Raw genomic sequence first — 20,899 nt, forward strand, 5'->3', positions numbered from 1 at the left:
TCTGGTAAGCTAGATGACAGAGTTAGCTTTTATTCACAAATGCAGTAAAACACAAGGGGCTAAAGGTTTTGCAGAAACTCACATTTCCACAAAGTACAAATATTAGTGATGAATTCTGGTAACATTAGGAGGATAAATAAGTTATTTAATGCATACAAGTTTATAAAAAATGCCCCACATGGAAATGTCATCTCTTCATTGCGGGAGAAGTGTGCAGGTTTTCAGTGTTAGCGCTCCTCCCCTGCTCCTTCTGTCGGTGGTCCTCTGCAATGAACAGAAGCAAAGGTCAGTACTCATCCCAAGTAAAAATGGGCAGCAGGCAGACTTATCTACATACATTATAGGATGTTATATATTTAATATTGTTTGAGTTCTTTAGATGGCTTAGGACAATAAAAGGGTTTTTTTTAAAAAACCCTATTGAAGAAATCAGAAATGTTTAGTACTAGGGACTCACTCTAATTTTTCACAAGTGTTTCCTGACTATTTTTTTGTAAGTGAATAGAGTACACCCTGGAGTAAACCCATGGATAAGTACTTACAAACTTACACTGTATGTAAGGAATGGAATTCACAAGAAAGGACTGTGTATTCAATTAGTATTTTGAGGGATGCCAAAGCTCAACTAAAAAGAAAAACAACAAAAAACAAAAAACTTTTCTTCAAATAGAAATCCTCCCAGCAGCACCCTCTTGCGGCAAGAAGAAAACTAGCATGGTTTACAACTTCCTACCAAAATCAGAAAACCCCCCGAGAAATTGTAGAAAATGTTCTTCAGCCCAAAACAAGAAAGTTCCATGCAGGTTCAGAGGAGCCCAGAGCCTCTGTGACCACACACTGTGCTCCAGAATAGTAAAGAAAGGGCCCTAGTTATGTCTGCTCCATTTCTTTTGTCCTGGGGGAGAGGGGAGCAGGCAGAAGTATTCTCGATTAAAAGAACCTAAAGAGACTTAACATCCAATGCGACAAAAATGCAACGCACAGGGACTTCCCTGGTGGTCCAGTGGTTAAGAATCCACCTTCCAATGCTGGGGACATGGGTTTGATCCCTGGTCAGGGAACTAAGATCCCAACCAGGGAACTAAGATCCCACATGCCATGGGGCAACTAAGCCTGCGTGCCACAACTAGAGAGCCCACGCACCACAATGAAGACCCAGCGCAGCCAAAAAAAAAAAAAAAAAAAAAAGAAAAAAATGTGATGCACAAACTAAATTCCTAAGAAAACATGAACCCCCCCAACCCTAACCCCCAATTCCCCAAACACTCTTTACAAGTAAAAATACAAAACCTTTTTAATGACCATTTTGATAACAGGAGACAAAAAAATACAAATTTAGACAAGTTGTTAGAAATATGCAATTGTAGTACCAAAAATGCACACTAGATTTGCTAATTCTGAGGACAAGTTGCTGTACACACAGTCTTGCTAGTCCAGAGCAGCCCCTCATCCTCAGAGGCAGTGCAGAGTGCTAACACTACCACAGGTCTGGAAAATTCATCCCCCTCAGTGTTAGGCAACTTTGCTGGAAGAACAAGATCAACAATATCCTTAAGGCAAAACCATTTTAGGTTTTCTAGAGAAGTGTTATAAAAGAGTTAAGTATGTCACTCATGTACTTCATAGATGTGCAATAATGTTGAGCTGATAATGATTTTCTCTATTATAAAATATCTGGGCTTTTATTTATAGCAAAAACTACCTTGCTTTCAATATTACAAGCACTAATATCAGCAGCATTAATGAACTGGCTACCATTTCAAAGGTGAGTGTGCCTGTTATATAAACCCTCATTTTTTTTTTGTACTCTGAAAGCTTTAATAAAAGAAGTGCTTTCATGATGGCAGGCTTTGGACTTATCTTCAAATAAAAGAGAATTTAATTTTAGTGTTTTATATTTCAGCTGGATGACTTTGTGTAGATAGAAGGTATATAATCTGAAGAATAATTATTTTAATACCTTTATAACGTCTCGATGTCAAATAAAACTTATGTATCTTTCACACAATAAGTTGGAGTTGAGAAAGTAAATGGAATGCCTAAATGCCTAAATGTGTTACTGAAACATAATGCAATTTGGGGCTAACAATTCTTCACAATTCATTGCACGAGGTTCCTGTTGTGTCAGTAACATTTTTGATGATCAAGAAAAATAATTTGCAATATCACTGTTCTCCTATTAGTGCACTCATTCTCCTTTCTGAGTCTTCCACAGAATAGGTACCCAAAGCTTTGCTGAACTCGAATCTTTGATGTCTCTGGCACTTTATACAGACAGGAGCCAAGGTAACCCAAGGACTCTTGCATCCTCTCTAGCACACCCTGCCCCCACCCACCCAACTGGAACTAAAAATACCAACGTCATGGGTTTGCTGTGTTAACATGTGTTAAAGTGTACAATATCCACCGGTGACAATTAAAGAGAAACTGGCATTATCATATATTCTTGGCAAGCATGTAAAGTGGTAAAGCCTTTTTGGAGGGGAATTAAACAATATCTACTACATTTTTTAATATGCATATATTTTGAACCAGCAATTCTACTTCTAGGCATCCACATAAGAAAAATACTAATGCTACCCTGCAATACTGTAAAAGCAAAAAATTTAAAACATACAAAAGTAGGACTTCCCTGGTGGTGCTGTGGTTAACAATCCACCTGCCAACGCAGGGGACACGGGTTCAATCCCTGGTCCGGGAAGATCCCACATGCCACGGAGCAACTAAGCCTGTGCTCCACAATCACTGAAGCCTGAGAGCTCTAGGGCCCGCGTGCTGCAACTACTGAAGCCCACACGCCTATAGCCTGTGCTCTGCAACGAGAAACCACCACAGTGAGAAGCCCGCACAACACAACTAAGAGTAGCCCCCGCTCACCACAACTAGAGAAAGCTCATGCGCATCAATGAAGACCCAATGCAGCCAAAAAAAAAAAAAAAAAAGATACAAAAGTAGATCAGTAAAGAGTGATTAGCAATAGTACTATGGAATACTACAGAAAGAACGAGGTAGAAGCAGATCTACATAAATTGATAAAACAAGTGAAAAAAGCAAACTGTAGGAATAATATGCACAGGAACAGTGCATATAAATTTAAATGTGTAGAAATGACTCCTGAAGGACACCCACCAAGCTGCTAACAGCACTACCTTCTGTGGAGGGGAGGGAAATCAAGGCGTTAGGGAGAGGCAAGGAGGGAGGAGGTTAGAGGGAATTTCACATTATACTACTGATGTTTAGACATTTACTCTTGTACTGTGTGTTTTGTTTTGTTTTTTAAGTTCTTGCCAAATAGTAGGCAATAATGACAGTTCCTTACCAATACCTGAAAAAGGAACTAAGAAAACTTCTCCATATTCTTTAAGTGGAAAGTGTACAGGAATGGCAATCAAGGGTGTTGATTCTGCTAAAAATGATCAGCTACAGGCTTTAGATGAGTCAATGAACCTCTTAGTCTTGGTTTTCTCAACTAAAATAAGAAGACGGGAATGATTTCTTTTCCAATGTTCCATGGACTTAGAATTCTAAGATATATAGAAGGATAACTCCTAGTAAAGTCAGAACTAACCTTCAAGAGATCACCGTGATTCACAAATATTTTGCTTTCAGATCTAAGAGACAGAGTAAGTATTTAACATGATCAATATATTTTTTTAAATATTCGCAATTATCTCAAAAGGCAATTAAATACTTTCTTTTTTTTAAATTTATTTATTTGTTTTTGGCTGTGTTGGGTCCTCGTTGCTGTTCACGGGCTTTCTCTAGTTGCAGCGAGCAGGGGCTGCTCTTCATTGAGGTGCACAGGCTTCTCACTGTGGTGGCTTCTCTTGTTGCAGAGCACGGGCTCTAGGCACGCAGGCTTCAGTAGTTGTGATATGTGGGCTCAGTATTTATGGCTCGCAAGCTCTAGAGTGCAGGCTCAGTAGTTGTGGTGCACGGGCTTAATTGCTCTGCGGCATGTGGGATCTTCCCAGACCAGGGCTCGAACCTGTGTCCCCTGCATTGGCAGGTGGATTCTTAACCACTGCGCCACCAGGGAAGCCCAACATGATCAATATTGCTCATGGCAGTTCAGGAAAACTGCAAAAGACAATTTGCACTTTAGATGTTTCTTAAAAGTTTACTTCAACAGTCAAGATTTATATTTGTTCTGGGAATTCCCTGGCAGTCCAGTGGTTAGGACTCCACGCTTTCACTGCCAAGGGTGCAGGTTCAAAAAAAAAAGATTTATATTTGTTCTGATAATCAGCTGCCTGAGCCCCACCTATGACTATCCTCAAAAAGAGAGATCAACTCTCAACCACAGTTGGAAACACTGAGCTATAAACCATTCAATTTAGATTATCAAACTGAGGTTCTACTGCTGATATAATCAAAACAACTGAAACCTCATTGGAAGAGTGAGCATTCTTAAAAGAAATATGAGCTGTTCTCCTAAGAATTTATTTATAGATAACTACAACACTACCACAAAGAGTATTCCCCCCACCCCCTCAAAAGAAAGGAATCCTGAAAATGCAAAGGACAACACATAAACCTCTGACTGCTCTATCTATATTCAGCAATCTTGCCTTTTTTCAGTCTTAGAGGGGAAAAAATTGATAATGTGATAAAAAGCTCCTTCTTCAGTACGCTAAGGATCTAAGCTACTCCAAAGAGTACAAAATCTATGTGAAAATCAAGTTTTTCAACACTTCTTTATAGAAATTATATCTAAGAATTTTGTCTAGTCATCTCCCCACCCCTCACAAGATTCTCCTTCTGAAAAGCATTGTTTTTTTGAGGATAAATAACACGGGCTAACTATATTGGATATAAATGGAATTAAACTTTGACTCAAAATCTTAGGAAAAACTGTTCCAAAGATAAAAACAGATAGGAAGAAAACATACTTGCTGATAGCTAAATGATAAGTCTCAGAAAACTCATACCCATTTGCTTTCTTCCATTAGGTTGTCTGCCAAGATTTGGGTTTGGAGGCTGAAGTGAAGACCCTTTCAGAAATGTATTTTGGATGTCATCCTTAGTTCCATGCAAGAAATGAGCTAAAATTCCATATAAAAGAGGTCTATAGCAGGAAGAAAATCAAAATCAATTCAATTTGAATAAATAGGAAAAGCTTAAAAATATCTACTCTTTAAAAGGTAGCCTCTGACACGAAAATAGCCAAGTAATTCACCAGACTTAAAAGAAAAAAGATGCATGGTTATTATCCAAATTGCAAACTTGTTCATGCCTTTTCAAATTTAAGTGTACCATTTAACTCTAAAGACAATTTTAAAATCCAGAGAAAACACTAACAAGTTAAACCTCACCTAAGCTGAAATACAATTTCAATCAATGCACAGGAATCAGCATTTTTTTTTTAAAACTCCGAAGTCCAGTATAAGATTTCCCACTACCTAACATGGTCTGATACAAAACAACTATTCAATATATATTTATTGGATTAATAAATCCTTGCCTGGGTTCAAATCCTGGCCCTGCCACTTGACCTCAGCAAGATTCTTAACGTCCCCAGCCTCATAAATGTTTCTTCCTCTATAAATGAGGATAAGCATAGTCTCTACCTCATAGGGCAGTTATGGACAAAATGAGTTAATAAATATCAAGTGCTTAGAACCATACCTGGCACATATTAAATGGTATATAAATGCAAGCTATACAGGAGTCGGGCAAGAACTAGTATTTTAAAAGCTACTTTACAGTTTACAAAACACTCTTCTCTCTCTTCATTTTATCTTTACCTTGTGATATCATAATCATCATCTCCAATTTATAAATAAGAAAACCACAGCTCACTGAGGATTTGCTAGACATTGCTTAGATAGTCAACAAACTTTACACTTGAACCCCAAGTCCCATATTCTTTTCCTTACAGCATGCTGCCTGGAGATTTACATTAGTGCCCTTGCACCAATGGAGGCTGCTCTGATGACAATAAAGAGTGGTTTTCCCTTGTTTCCAATATCACTGTTGAAAATATCAATTTAATGGACTGTCTTTTTGAGATAATCTATCTACTTATTAGCAGGTGTGATGGTTCAAAGTATGACATCCTTTCCCTTCAAAAGGTGGAGTCTAACTGCTGTCCTCTTGAGTGTGAGCTGAACTCACTTCTCAGGAACTGAGTAAGGCATTAAGTGACAGCACTTGCAACTTTAGAGTCTAGGTCATAAACGGCATTGTGGCCTCCTCCTTGCCTTCTCTCTTGGTCATTCTCCCTAGGGTAAGTCAGTTGCCATGTCATGAGGACACTCAAGCTGTCCCGTGGAAAGGTTCATGTAGTGAAGAACTGAGGCCTCCGACAAGCAGCCATGTGAATGTGCCACATGGAAATGGATCCTCCAGCTCCAGCCAAGCCTTCAGATGACTATATCTCCGGTCAACATCTTAACTGCAATCTCCTGAGTGAGACCAGCCACAGAAGCCACGCCCATATTCCTCTCCACTGATAATAAATGTCTGTTGTTTTAAACCACCAACTTCTGGGGTAATCTGTTATACAGCAATAAATAACCAACTACACACAAAAGCAATTTTTCCATACCACAAAGAAACCAAGAGAGTGAGTTTCTCTATTTAATAAGATGCCTCAGCTCTTATAAAAGCTTCATACAGGAATATAAAATAGGTCTCTTCGTCTACTTTAAACCATTGTTTCCCAAAGTGTTAACTGGTCAAAGAAGATTTTTAAATTAAAAAAATTCTGTTTTCCAAATTTACAATAAAATTTACTTAAGATTTAAAATTTTTAAGACATATTAGAAAATATAAAACTACCACATTTAACCTGCAGCTTCATGAATATTAAGGTTTCTTTTTTCAAAAATCCTACTTAATGTTTTTAAAGTACAGCTTCACAATGCCTTATTTGCAATTCTGAAAAACAAAAACTCTGAAAACTAATTTTCTTCATAAATTTGGCACAAACTCATTTGGTGGCATGGCTTGACCTAATATAAGGTTATTATACACTTTATCTACTTTTTGTGAAAATTCTTAAGTTTCACTGAAAAATATTAATGTGACTATTAATGCTACTTCAGACTTCCACTGGAGCCTACACCATATATGGACCACATTACTTTTTGAAATCTGAAAACTTTTCAATGGAAATGCTTTAAAGCAACATTTGCTTTCAGAAAGCAAACTACTGGCAGCGTGACATGAGTTAGAAAAGAAAGTGACTGGAGAGAAACGGGACAGACGCCTCCTGAACTGCACGGCACAGGTCGTGAGGACAGACAGGCGCTACTGCACAGGCCAAATTGATGAGACTCGCAAAATGACTGGTGGAGAAGTAAGGAGCCGGAAGTGCAAGTGAGCTCTCAGGTGAAGACCTGAATGGCTGTATGAGGAAGCTATGAGGGGGGCTTGAAGAGATGAAAATAATGGACTTGATTTTTGGACACACAGAGTTTGAGATGCCAGCAGAAATGTGGGCCCGTAATTCACGAGCTCTGTAAGATTTAAAGCACAGTCACCAGCGTGGAGACATCATTAAAGACTCAAGACTACATAGAAAAGTGGGCAGGGGGACAAGAGGAAAAGAAAGTTAAGGACAAAACTTGGGGGAGAGTGCCCACAATTTAAAGGAACCTTAAAGGAGCCAATGAAGAAACTGTGACGACCATTAGGGAGACAGAAAAACCAAGACAGTAAAGGGTCATAAAAGACAAATGACAAGAAGTGTTTTAAGGAAGAGTTGTCAATATTACAAAACACTGCAGAAACTCAAGTAAAGCTGAGCTTCTCAAATTGGAAATAGATATATATCCACTCTTAGTGCTAGGGGCCTGGCACAAAGTACAGGTGGCATATGATCCCAGAACACTAATTTTACACAAAGATTTGAGGGAGAGTTCAATTTAATTGGCATGTCATTTAAAACATTTTAATGGTAAAAATAATTATATCATGAAGTAGAATGAAAAAATTCAATAAACCTTTTAGAAAGAGAAAACATGAGACTTCAAAGAAATTTCTTACCAGGGGAAAGGTGCTTTGATCTATGTTCCCAGGCCTCCTAGGTACAATTTTTTCTGCCATTCAGGGATCCTCTAGAAAAAGTTTAAGAAACACTAAAGTAGGAAAAAAACTAAGAAACTACTAGAAAGTGGTCACTCTTTTTCAAGAGCATAGTTTCAGTACAAATGGTGAGGGGAGAACTTAAAATGCAGAGAAGGCAAAAGAGGGGGTAATAACAAAATGAAAACAGGGGGTTGATCTTCACTAAGTTCAGGGATAAAAAGGAGTTAAGAGGTTTTTTTGGAGAGGAGAGATTTGAGTACATTCCCAAGTTGAAGTGAAGGAAGCAGTGAGGAGGAAGAGTTAAATGTGAGGAAGAAAACAACTGATAGAGCAAAGCCTCAGGTAAAAAACAAAAGGATGGATGAAGAAGCCAAGAGACATGACCCTTAGGATAAAGCAGGGGTGCTCAGTCCTCTGAAACCACAGGCATTTAGCACCTACACACAGCTGCACACCGTAGACGTGTGCTAGATACACACTGGGCCCAAATAAATACCTCCTGAATTAAAATGAAATAAAACCACTGCTATGCAATTATGACTCCAATACAACAGTATCTGAAAACTTATTTTTTTAAAAAACTTCTTACATTGTATTATCCTTTGATTCTTCAAATGCATTTAGTTCACGGATGAGAAACTGTCTGTCCAATGGAACTATGGGTTGACCAGATTCTGGGGGGAAAATCATAAAACACTGAGTCTTTATTAATGTAAAAAGTAAATAGGATTTTGATAAAAACCACACTTACGAGGTATACACATTTTTCAGATTTTAGAAGAATGATGGCACACGCCAAGGCAGATGCAACTGTGTGTGATTTTATGACTTTCACAATAGCCACTTTGTTAAATGCATATTTTAATACAGTTTAACATAAATTTATTTTTTAAATCCCCCAATTTTGAGTTGGGAAAATATTGTTTCTATATACTAGACTTCAGAAGTCCTATTTTCTAAGAAGCCTGTAAATTAAATACATGACAGTGCTGATATCCATTTGGCGGCAATAAATCTAAAAGTACAATAAACACTAATATGAAGTGCTGGCAAGGACACAGGGCAACTGGAACCCTCATACTCTGCCGGTAGGAGAACAAAATGTTGCATCCACTTATAAAGGTAAGCATACACTTACCACACACAACCCAGCAATCCCACTCTTAGCTCTTTACCCAAGAGACATGAAAACAACGTTCGGCCAAACTTGTAAATGAATGTTTTATAGCAGCTTGACTCATAATTGCCAAAAACTAGAAGCAACCCAAATGTCTATCAACTGATAATAGATACATCAATACAACCATACAATGGAATGCTATTCGGAGTGGAAAAATAACAGCATGGTCTCAAATGTGTTATGCTGAGTGAAAGGAAAAAGATTCAAAATGCTACATCCTGCATGGTTTCACTTATATGATGTTCTGGAAAAGGCAAATGATAGGTACAGAAAACAACAGATCAGAGGTTGCTAGGGGTTTGAGGGTAGAAGAGGTTGTCTACAAAGGGACACAATTTTTTGAGGTGATGGAAACGTTCTATATCGTGATTGTGATTGTGGTGGTAGTTACACAACTGTATGAATTTGGTAAAATCCATAGAACTATATACTAAAAATGGTAAAGAATCTTATATGTTAATTTTACCTCATTTTTTGTTTTAAAAAGCCAAGACACTGTAGAAACTTGACTATGTCATTATATTCCATTCTAGGTAAGCACAAGTCCAAGACATCTAATTGATGATATTTTCATATTCTTCTTTTCTGATTATTAATGTATTATATAGCCATCTATAACAAACTGAAGAAAGTGAAGATACTGATATTGAAGATCCTTAAACCAATAAAGATCATCAGTCTTTATTCAGTTAAGGTATTAACATTCAGTTAACATTAAATAAAAGATCTAGAATATTAACAAAAGATCTATCGAATGGAAAGTTCCAGCATCACAAATAAGGAATCCATTCTCTCTTCCAAAATCCACTTCATGATCTCTTTTCTTTGATGAGGCATATCTCCAAGGCACCAAACAGTCTTAAAGCACAGATTACACCTTGAACAAGGGAATCAAGTTATGTACATGCAAGGTGTTTTTGATCATCCTCCCAACCTCATCTCCCCCAGCCCAGAGGCAATGCTGATCCTGACTATTGTGCATATTCTTCCAGTTCTTTTGCTTTCTTAAGAAATAAAATTTAACAGATAAAATAAATTTCTTTTTAACTGTTGACTCCCTCCCCCCAATACCATTTCTCTCCCTCCCATCACTAGAATGAGTTTGGAGTTTACCTTCCTAATCCTTTTCTTTTTTTTTTTTCTTCTTTTTAATTGAAGTATAGTTGACCTCTTATTTCTTTTTTTATTTAAGTATAGTTGGTTCACAATATTATATTAGTTTCAGGTGTACAACACAGTTATTTGAAATTTCTATAGATTATCTAATCCTTTTTAGATATCATGCTTTCACATACATTTGTATACAGTGCCTGATCAATACATGGTAGCAATATTTTGAGGCTTTATCTCCCAATGTTTTATATTTTTTAATAAAGAATATATATTAAATCTGTGTGTGTGTATTTTTAAAGCATATACATAGAAAAAAGACGGACAGCACATAGGGTAAAATGTAAAGAATTGTTTATTCTCAATACCAGTAAACAAGTATTTATTGTCAGTGCCAGGAATGATGGATGATTTTTCAAAGTATGCACCTAGTTTAAGTGTTTATTGAGTTATTTCCCCCTATAATACAATAAACCTCACAAGCACTTGTTCAAGCTATGGAAAGAGCCCATGGGAGGTTTTATGTTCCAGTCATGTCCCAGATGATACTGTTTGGTAATGGAATTAGATTTCTAGGCTAAACACTTTCTGAGAATTGGGAGAAGGGAAGAGGCAGATTTCATATCAGGTAACTAACAATAAATAACCTCTTACCTGCTATGAGGACAGATGCTGTATACTTATATTTGTTGAATTCCAAATACTCCCGAATTAATTCATTAATTAGAAGGTTTTCATGAGACAATAATGGTCGAGGTTCACTTTCATCATCAAGAGCACTGAAAACTTCAGCTCGAATCCTTGCTTTTAAATGCCCTAATACTCCTCTTTTTTCCAAGGTGTCCTTTAAAACTGTTAAATATAAAATATTAATGCTTCAGTTACAGAAGGAATTTTGTCATTCTTAGCCAAACTCTGAAGAAAAATGCTTAAAAGGTAAATGGCATAACATGCACTTTCAACCTATACTCTATGACAAACTGAACAATCATCACATTAGCTACCACAAGCCACATTTGTAATAAAAAATAAAGTTCCTGAGTTGCGATGATTTACTATTTTAATATATTTAAGCAAATGCAAATTTATCCTTCCAACATCATCACTGTCAGAGGCTACAGACTGATACACATTCTTTAGTGAAGAAGAAAAGGGGGAGAGAAATATACTCAGCTTACTGGGACCTGAACTTATCTCCCAGTGTCTCATATCTTTTCAAGAATGGTTGTCACTGCAGACAGGTTCTGTATGTCACTAAAACCCTCTGGTCCAGAAAGTAGATGATTAAAGATAACAAGTACACTCCAAAAAGGAAGGACTATGTCGTGCCCTTTGTATAAAAACTGATACCCAGAAACCTTGGGAAATGGCCCATTCTGAACAAAAAGGTGGGCTTTTGTTCTGGGGGGTTTGTTTTTTAAAGGCAATTATGAGTTAATTCCTTAAAACAGTAAGATTTTGAAATTGTAAGCCTACTTAGAAATCTAACATGTAACTTTATCAATGTCATCTCAAGGAATCAGGGATATATATGCTGAACGTAATCTAACTTCTTGATAAGCAAGGGTCATTATTACAAATATCAGTAGTTATGATAATGAGATTTAGCTATAAATACTAATATGGATAGGGCTGAATTGGCATCATCCCTTGCAGTGGTCTGGAACCTTTTTTTTTTTTTCTCTCACATTGTCCTTAATAGCTAAATAACAACTCCAGAGAATTAACACATTTCACCCATAGTGCCTAGAATAGAGAGCTGCCTAGAGGCATTATAATACTGTGCTGTATACTATTGGTGTAATAAATATAGTTTAATACTGTATTATGCTATAAATAAGTACACCCCAATAATGACAATTCAGAAAGGGAGCCCAGGGACTTCCCTGGCGGCGCAGTGGTTAAGAATCCGCCTGCCAGCACACGGGACACGGGTTCGAGTTCTGGTCCGGGAAGATCCCACAGGCCACGGCGCAACTAAGCCCATGTGCCACAACTACTGAGCCTGCACTCTAGAGTCCGCAAGCCACAAGTACTGAAGCCCATGCGCCTAGAGCCCATGCTCCGCAACAAGAGAAGCCACCGCAATGAGAAGTCCCCGCACTGCAACGAAGAGTAGCCCCCGCTCGCAGCAACTAGAGAAAGCCCACGTGCAGCAACGAAGATCCAATGCAGCCAAAAATAAAATAAAATAAAAGGAGCCCAGGGAGTGTATCCAAGTAGGCATGGACATGAAATTTTTTTAAGCTTTGATAAACAACAAAAACCTGAGTCAGGTTTTGTTGATTAAAGAGATACAATCTGGACTAGACTTTAACCTTTCTTGGCCCTTATATGTAGATTCATCCCCTCAACCTTTTTTGCAGGTGTGTTAAGAGTAGTTATCACCCAGTCAGACTGTGCAACAGGCCCATAAAAGGCAGGTACAGCTTTATTATGTTGGGATCATAACTGAACCCCTGTTCTCCAATTCCATCTTTAGAAATTAGACGGAGAGATTTTTTCCCCCCAATTACTCTGTATTTGCACACAGCACAGCCTTGAACTCAGCAAAGAAATGAGAATTAATGAAGCTGGAGTTAGGAAACCCAGCATGTCCCATCACTACCTCAGCGGTAGATCACTAACTCCTGCCTCACTTGTCTTCTCCAACATGAGTTCTATGTCTCAGAGGTAGAACCAAGTAAGGTGGAAAAATGTGAGGGGAAAGTGCTTTAAAAAGGTGAAAGCCCATATAAGATAATTGATTGGCAAGCATTTTCAATGGGTTTCTCTTGAACACTAAGTATATTCAGAGCTGACAAATGCAGGAAAAGCATAAAGGGCTCCCTACATCTGTGTAGGACATCCCTTGTCTAGAGAGTTCTAGGGTTCCGTATCATCCTGATCTGCCCTCTATTATCATGGTTATTAAAACACTGTACCATGACAATTTCTTTGGAAAGAGCTTCTTAACCTGGTTTATATTCCAAAGTATCTTTAAATCCTCAGAAGTTGCATGCAATAGTACAGGTGATATGTGTTTCCTGGGGAGAGAGTTCACCAATTCATGTCAAGTCTGTCCTTGTGGATAGAGGTATGCCTTTGTAATGATTGTTCATCAGTCCTGGGCCGCAAATATACATTTAGATCAATAATTCCTGAATCATATTCTCAAATCATACTCTCCCCACCAAATCTCTAAGAATCACTGATTTAGAGCCTAAATTCCCTGAAAAATGTAACTGGTTTTACTAGGCAGGCAGCAGTATCACTCAGTAACTAAGACCTGCAGGCCTGGTGCAGCATCTCTAGGTTCTCACTCTGCCTCTTTATAGCTAAATTACTTTAGTCGATCTATTTCACCTCTCAGCGCCTCAATTTCCTAATCTATGAAATGGGCATAAGGTTCATACACAGAATAAATTAGATAACACAGGCGCTGGGCTGTGCCTGACACATAAGGCTCGATGGCTAATAACTATAATTACTATTACTTGTTTGGACATTTGCGTCAAAACTAACGGTGTACAAATGTTCTCAGCTTAAGGGCTCGAACCTTTGTGGAACTTTTCCTAAAAACACAGGAGAATGGCCAAGTCAGACACCTTTCTACCTCCACTTTTTCCCCATGGAAAATCGCGACCCACCTCGCAGGTGGTTGTATGGACGCAATGAGATAAGCAAGCAAATGGTTTAGGATTGTGCGGAACACCAACAATGGTGGTTTAGACATTGGAATCATCAGCCCGGAGGAAAAGGCCCGGCCCACGGCCTCGCCCCCGTCGAGGTCCAGAAGGATGCGCCAGAGCCCCAAGGTGCAGAACTATAGACCTCTCAGGTACCTGGGGATCCTGGGACTCCTCCTCCAGCTCAAAGCCGGTTTAAACATTGTCCCTATGCAACCACATCCCCTCAGGGCCCCCGCGCGGCGGCCGCCACACCCTCTGGACGCTCCGCAGGCCCTGACGCCACAGAACGACCCGCGAAAAGGCTGACTAGTGTTCCGCGCACCCTCATTTCGTCCCATCCTTTTCACAGGCTGAAGGCCGACAAAGTTCAGCCGGCAAGCTTCCCATTCGCACTCACCCGCCTTCAGCTCAGCAACAGTCGCCATTTTTCAACGGCCCACACGGGCGCGCCTAGGCCGTGCGCACGCGCAGCCCCGCCCCGCCCCGCGGCGTGGCCTGTAGCCAACAGGCTCGCCGCTCTCGCCGCGCCTAGTCCCGCCCCTCTTCGTTTACGTTCTCCGTGGTTGGATGGGGTGACGGTCCAGAGAGACCCCACCAATCAGCGAGTGCACTAGGCGGGCCCTGCTGAGGGAGGAGGGAGGGTAAGCCCGGGCTGAGGCAGGTTGGACCCTTACCAGGAGTCTTGCTGGCACCGTAGGGCTTAACTTTAGCCTTCATAATTTGCCCACTGCTCACCTCAGCAGCCTCAAGTACTAATTGTTAATAGTTACCAGGTATTAAACTTGAGAATGCATCAGAATCACCTGGAGAACTTGTTAAAACCGATTTCTGGGCCCCATCCCTGGAGTTTCTGATTCAGTAAATCTGGGGTGAGGTCCGAGAATTCCATTCTAACAAGTTACTAAATGATGCTGATGCTGCTGATCTTGGGGATAACTCCTTGAGAACCAGTGTATTAAGGGCTTACTATGAATGAGCCTGACACTCTTATAAGTGCTTTACATGCGTTGACATTGATTTCTCTATTACTACTACGTTTCACAAAGGAGGAAACTGAGTGTTTGAAGACTGCGGAGGCGTAACCAAGATCACCAGCAAATGGTGGAGGTGAGATTTGAATCCAGGCCTCTTGCTCTTCAAAGCCTGTTTTCTCCACTGGCGCTTAATACTGGGCAGTGCACATAAGGAATCCAAGAGCTATTTGTGAAGGTTGATGAACGAATAAGCTCTAGCGTCCCAAGGAAATGAAGAAAAAGGAACAAGGGAATAATGTACCCAAAACTGAGTGTGAGGTTCTATGATTCCAGTTGTATTCCCAGAAAGGTCAACATTTTTGACCTAGAACACTGCCTTTTAAACTACTAGTCTTAACCCAATAGTAGATTTTGAAATCTATTAGCATATCCCAATGAACATATTTTCAATAAAATGGAATGGAACAAATAGAAAACATAGAAGTATTGTTTTTGAAGCTTTTGTTTCAGGTCTATATGTGTGTTCTGGTTCCTGGTGTATTTCTTAAAGTGGATGGCAGTGAAAAAAAGCTTCACAGCCATTGTAACCTAGAGGAACCCATTCCTATTCCAAACTCGACTCATTTTGATGTCGTGGGACACAGATCTGTTCTGTAACCTTAGAACAGTGCTATCCTGTTGCACTTCCCTATTCTGTAAAGCCCACAGTGCCTGAAATCCTAGCCAGCATCTGAAGAGATTTATGAGGATTAACTAAATTCCGTAGGCAGAACGTTTGAGCTCTTTGGAAAAAGCGTTTGTGAATATACTGATGAGGAACTCAGAGAGAGAGAGGCAAATAATAATGATTAATAGTGGTAATCATACAATAACTATTAACCTCCATTGCCACTCTGTGTGTGGCAGGCCCTGCTCTTAAAACTCTACTTTAAGTCCTCACCAACAGCCCTATGAGATAGATACGCATAGAGCAGTCGTCTAAAGTGAAATCTCATTTAAAATTGTAGTGATATTGGGTAATACACTGTGTTGGTGATGATGTGGTGAAACAGGTATTATTAAGATGTTACGGAAACACCAGAATGAACTTTTTGGCCAACACAATGCCATACCTAGCTCGTAGGCAACGAGACTGGCCCCACCTTCTCAGAAGGCTGTTTAGCATACCTAAACAACCTTTCACATCCTTGGCCCATCAATTCTAGTTCTAAGACTATATCTTACAGTTATACTCATACCCGATTTTAAAGGATATGTGTATAAGAATATTCATTGTAGCACTGTTTGCGGTAGACAAAATTCTATATATACCTATGGGAATGGCTGAAATAAAAACAACTGACAATGACAATACCAAATGCGGGTGAATTAGCATATATTGCTGGTAGAAAGACAAAGTGGTACAGTCACTTTGGAAATCAGTTTGGCAAGTACTTATTAAGTCAAACATGCACTTACCATACAGCCCAGTAATCCCACTCCTAGATGTTTACCCAAGAGAAATAAAAACTTATGTCCACACAGAAACTAGTATGCAATGATAGCAGATTTATTCGTGATTGCCCCAACTGGAAATGACCCAATGTTTTCCAGCTGGTGAATGGATATAAACTAGCTGTGGTATATCTGTACCATGGAATATAACTCAGAAATAAAGAGGAACCAAACACTCATACACACAACAATATGGATGAATCTCAAATGCATTGTGCCTAGTGAAAGCAACAAGGCTCAAAGGCTGCATCCTGTATGATTCCATTTATATGGCATTTTGGAAAAGGGAAAGTCCTTTTGGGCGGGGTACAGAGAGCAGATCAGTGGTTGCCAGGGGCTGGGGATGAATGAAGGGGATGACTATGTATAAAGATGCACTAGGGAGACTTTTGGAGTGATGAAATTGTTCTGCATCGTGGTTGTGACTACATGATTGTATATGTTTATCAAAATTCATAGAGCTGTACACTACCGCATGTATACCTCAATCATCTTGACTTTTAAAAAATAACTGGAAATAACAATATCATCGGTAGGGGGATTGGTTAAGTAAATTAAGGTAAATGAAATACTATGCAGTCATTCCAAAGAAGAGGGAGCTCTAAACATATATATGTAATTATCAGAAAGATGAATAGATAGAAATTTTTAAAAGCACGGTACAGGAGACTGTGTGTAGTATGTCACCGATGGTCTTAAAAAAGGGAAAATACTATTTGTTTACCTATGAAACCATTCTCCATATAATTAAAAAACTCATCCTTCTCTGTGATGACCTAGATGGGGGGGGAGAGGAGGAGGGAGGTCCAGGAGGGAGGGGATATAGGTATGCATAGAGCTGACTCATTCCATTGTGCAGCAGAAACTAACACAACATTGTAAGGCAATTTTACTCCAATAAAAAAAATTAATACCTAAAAATAAAGAGAGAGAAGCTTGGGGCAAAAAAACCCCCAAAAACCCAACTCATCCTGAAACTGTGCCTCATAGGATTAACAGAAACTGGTCACTAATAGAAATTCTTGAGGTTGTCTAACAGCTTGCTTAAAAACCCCTCTGCTTGTAGCCCACCTTCACTAGGCAAGCTTGCCTTAATTATTTTGTTCAAATTGCATAGGCAGCAAGCTTCATGAAGCCTAAACAATAAGATGTTTGCCTCAGTTGTTTTCCAGGAACTTGGAGTCAGCTGTGTCTTATTCAAGCTCAATCAGGCTAAGACTGGTTGGGACCACCAACCCTAAAACTGGGCCTGTGCGGGTGTCTGATGAATAACCTTTTGATGTCAGAGGGCCAAAAATGCCACCCTCGGATCGTGCTAAGTGCCTCCATTTTTGAACATACATCCCATGAAAAAGCGTGTAACTCAGATACGTCTGTGTAGAACAGTGATTACCTCACATTTTCCCTACCTCCAATCACCTTTCCCCATATCTAAGACCAACCTTCTTTTTTTTAATTAACTAATTAATTTATTTATTTTTGGCTGCGTTGGGTCTCCGTCGCTGCACGCGAGCTTTCTCTAGTTGCAGCGAGCGGGGGTTACTCTTCATTGCAGTGTGCGGGTTTCTCATTGTGGTGGCTTCTCTTGTTGCAGAAGCACGGGCTCTAGGTGCGCAGGCTTCAGTAGTTGTGGTGTGTGGGCTCAGTAGTTGTGGCGCACGGACTTAGTTGCTCTGCGGCATGTGGGATCTTCCCCGACCAGGGCTCGAACCCATGTCCCCTGTACTGGCAGGCGGATTCTTAACCAGTGTGCCACCAGGGAAGCCCCATCCTTCTTCTTTATCCCATAAATATCTCAAGCCCCTCGCCTGCAGAGAAGTGGATCTGAGATTTGTTCTCCTGTCTCTTCACTTGACTACCTTGTAAATAAACCCTTTTTCTGCTGCAAACCTTGGCACCTCAGCATTTTGGCTTGTGGCACATCAGGCAAACAAACCTGGTTCAGCAATAGCTATACATAGCACACATCTGAAAAGATATACAAGGAAGTACAAACAAAAATTGCCCCTGGGGAAGACTGGATAGCTAGGGGTCAGTGGTCAGAGAGAGACATTCTTTAATCCGTAGAGTAATTTTGATTTAAAGTTTTAATTATGTGTTTACATTACTGTGCACAAGCAGCTGTGTGCAGGTGAAACTTGATAGCCCTGCTTTTGACCACATTAAGGGTCTTGACATGCTCAATTCTTGAAGTGGGGGGGGGGTAAGTAACACCTCCCTTGACCAATGGGAGCCAGTGAATACTCCATGTCTCAGGTGGACATTTATGAGACATATTCTACATAGTTCCCTAGAAGGTCTCCAGTGGGATTAAGCCCTAGTTGCCCAGAGCAGTAAGTCACCACTGCACTGATTTCACCTTCTTCCCAAGTTCACTGTCACAGTTCCCCCACTCCAGTTTCTCAGAATTCTTCCCTGCAAAAAACTATTTCCACAATAACTCCTTGTCTCAGATTTTGCTTTTTGGGTTAAACCAAGCTAGGACAATTGAAGGAAATGCAGAGTTCTTGAACGATTCTTCATCATCGCAATGAGGAGTTTCAGCTTCTTGACACAGGATCATTGCAACTGACCACCTCAAGTGCAATAAATGGCAGCTCATAAACTTCAATCTGAATTCACGAGCTCTTATGATGACAAAATGGGAATTTTATTGTTGCAGCTCACCTTTTTGTATGTTATCATTATGTGATATTGTACGCTGATGCAAATATTCAGTTGGCCAAAAGTTCGCTCAGAGAAGCCGAACAAACTTTTTGGCCAACCCAATATATGTAACTGATGTGTACAGAGAGCATTCCAAATGAGGGAAGGAAGGGTACATAGAGGAAGGACCTGAAATGTCTTCTCGAACCCCTTGCTTTGGGGTTTTAATAATCTGGTTTCCGGGGTTGGCTGCCTCTTTCTGTAAATAAAGTCCAATTAGGACACAGCCATCGCCACTTTCTAATGTAGGGTCTGTGGCTGCTTTCATGCTACAAGAGTTGAGTAGTTGTAAGAGACCCCTCGTAATGGGGTCCACAAGCATAAAATACTCAATCTGATCCTTTAATAAAAAGTTTGCCAACTCCTGACTTCTTGTTCTATGATTTTTCTAGGCAAAGAGTATATTATTAACAAATGGACCATTATTATTTTCAGAGCAATATCCATTAATAATAAACAGAGCAACCAACATTTATAAGCCCTTACTGTGTGCATGTTACTTCACGTCATCCTAAAAATACTGGGACTTCCCTGATGGCTCAGTGGTTAAGAATCCTCCTGCTAATGCAGGGGACACGGGTTCTATCCCTGGTCTGCGAAGATCCCACATACCTCAGAGCAATTAAGCCTGTGAGCCACAACTACTGAAACCGCACGCCCTAGGGCCCACGTGCCGCAACTATTGAGCCCACGTGCTGCAACTACTGAAGCCTGAGCCCCTAGAGCCCGTGCTCCGCAGCAAGAGAAGACACCACAATGAGAAGCCCGTGCACCGCAACAAAAAGTAGCCCCCGCTCGCCGCAACTAGAGAAAGCCCTCACACGGCAGTGAAGACCCAATGCAGCCAAAAACCAAAACCAAAACAAAACAAAAAAACTGGGAGGCAGGTATATCATCCCCTTTCATAAAGAAACTGGGGTTTAGAGAGTTTATGTAACTTTCAGGTAAATGGCAGAGTCAGGACGACCTCAAGTCCACTGAAACCTGCTCAGCTATTTTCCATTATCCTGAACCAGAGGCACTTCTTCCCTGCCCCTCCCATTGCCCCCCACCTCCGGCTCTTACCACTGGACCTTTGCATATGCCCTTCCCTCAGCCTGAAAACTTCTTCCTCCTCTCTCCTCTCCCTCCTAGTTGATTTCCATTCATTCTTCAGATCTCATTTTATATCTCATTTCTTACTAAGTGGTATCTGGCTAGAATAGGTTTCTCTTCTCATCTATTTTGGGAGCTGGGAGGGGCTGAGAAAAGGGAGGAATATAGAGATAGGAGAAGGCTTCCAAATAGAGATGTACCTCACCTGGTTCCCCAACCAAGGCTCAAGGTCATGCCCCTTCTTGAGGGCAGACCACTTCCAGTGCCTGGCCCATGCTGGAGTATAAAGGTCCAGACTTCGCACCACAGCTTGGGACAATTCAGTGGGGACCCCTCAACTTCAGAGCTTCCTGTGGTAGGTTGAGGCCTTTCTGGGACCCAGCTTCCTCCTCCCCTCTCCTGATACCCCTCCCTAGGTGTTGAACCCAAGAGCCCTCTCTAATAATAATCTCACTTCCTAATAACCTCACTCTCCGAGTCAGCTTCTCTGGGAAACTGCCACTCAATCCCAGAGACCAGGGATAGCTCCAATTGCCCTTGGTCCCCTACCTTCCCCCGGTTCTCTGATGACTCATCACTCAGCAATTCCAGAGTTTAGGGCATTCCCTGCATTGCACCTGGAGAGCAGCAGGAAT

General features: G+C 40.3%; 1 protein-coding gene across 5 annotated transcripts; it reads right to left on the reverse strand.

Annotated features, from left to right (window-relative positions):
* Positions 1–14,539, reverse strand: CEP20 (centrosomal protein 20). Of its 5 annotated transcripts, XM_049699616.1 has the most exons (6): positions 14,318–14,444; positions 10,979–11,176; positions 8,624–8,708; positions 4,932–5,068; positions 3,569–3,611; positions 1–264 (listed from the first exon to the last, which is right to left on the reverse strand). In XM_049699616.1, exons 1-5 carry the CDS (start codon positions 14,418–14,420, stop codon positions 3,589–3,591), a joined length of 546 nt encoding a protein of 181 aa, XP_049555573.1. In that variant the 5' UTR covers positions 14,421–14,444; the 3' UTR covers positions 1–264; positions 3,569–3,588. The 5 variants fall into 5 exon arrangements, with proteins under 5 accessions (XP_049555573.1, XP_004270195.1, XP_033284623.2 ...); XM_004270147.4 differs by lacking the exon at positions 3,569–3,611 and having other exon boundaries at positions 14,393–14,539; XM_033428732.2 differs by lacking the exon at positions 3,569–3,611 and having other exon boundaries at positions 14,318–14,439.
* Between the last annotated feature and the right edge of the window lie 6,360 nt (positions 14,540–20,899).

This window comes from Orcinus orca, chromosome 16 (assembly GCF_937001465.1).
Source record: "Orcinus orca chromosome 16, mOrcOrc1.1, whole genome shotgun sequence".
Taxonomy (NCBI): domain Eukaryota; kingdom Metazoa; phylum Chordata; class Mammalia; order Artiodactyla; family Delphinidae; genus Orcinus; species Orcinus orca.

Excerpts from the sequence above, each read along its gene's own strand:
- CEP20 (XM_033428732.2), bottom strand. The coding sequence starts at position 14,420 with ATGGCGACTGTTGCTGAGCTGAAGGCGGGTGAGTGCGAATGGGAAGCT. Across the intron at positions 11,177-14,317 it reads AAGGATGGGACGAAATGAGG|TTTTAAAGGACACCTTGGAA; the intron begins GTGCGCGGAACA and ends TATATTTAACAG. Across the intron at positions 265-4,931 it reads TAATGGAAGAAAGCAAATGG|AGGACCACCGACAGAAGGAG; the intron begins GTATGAGTTTTC and ends TGTTCATTGCAG.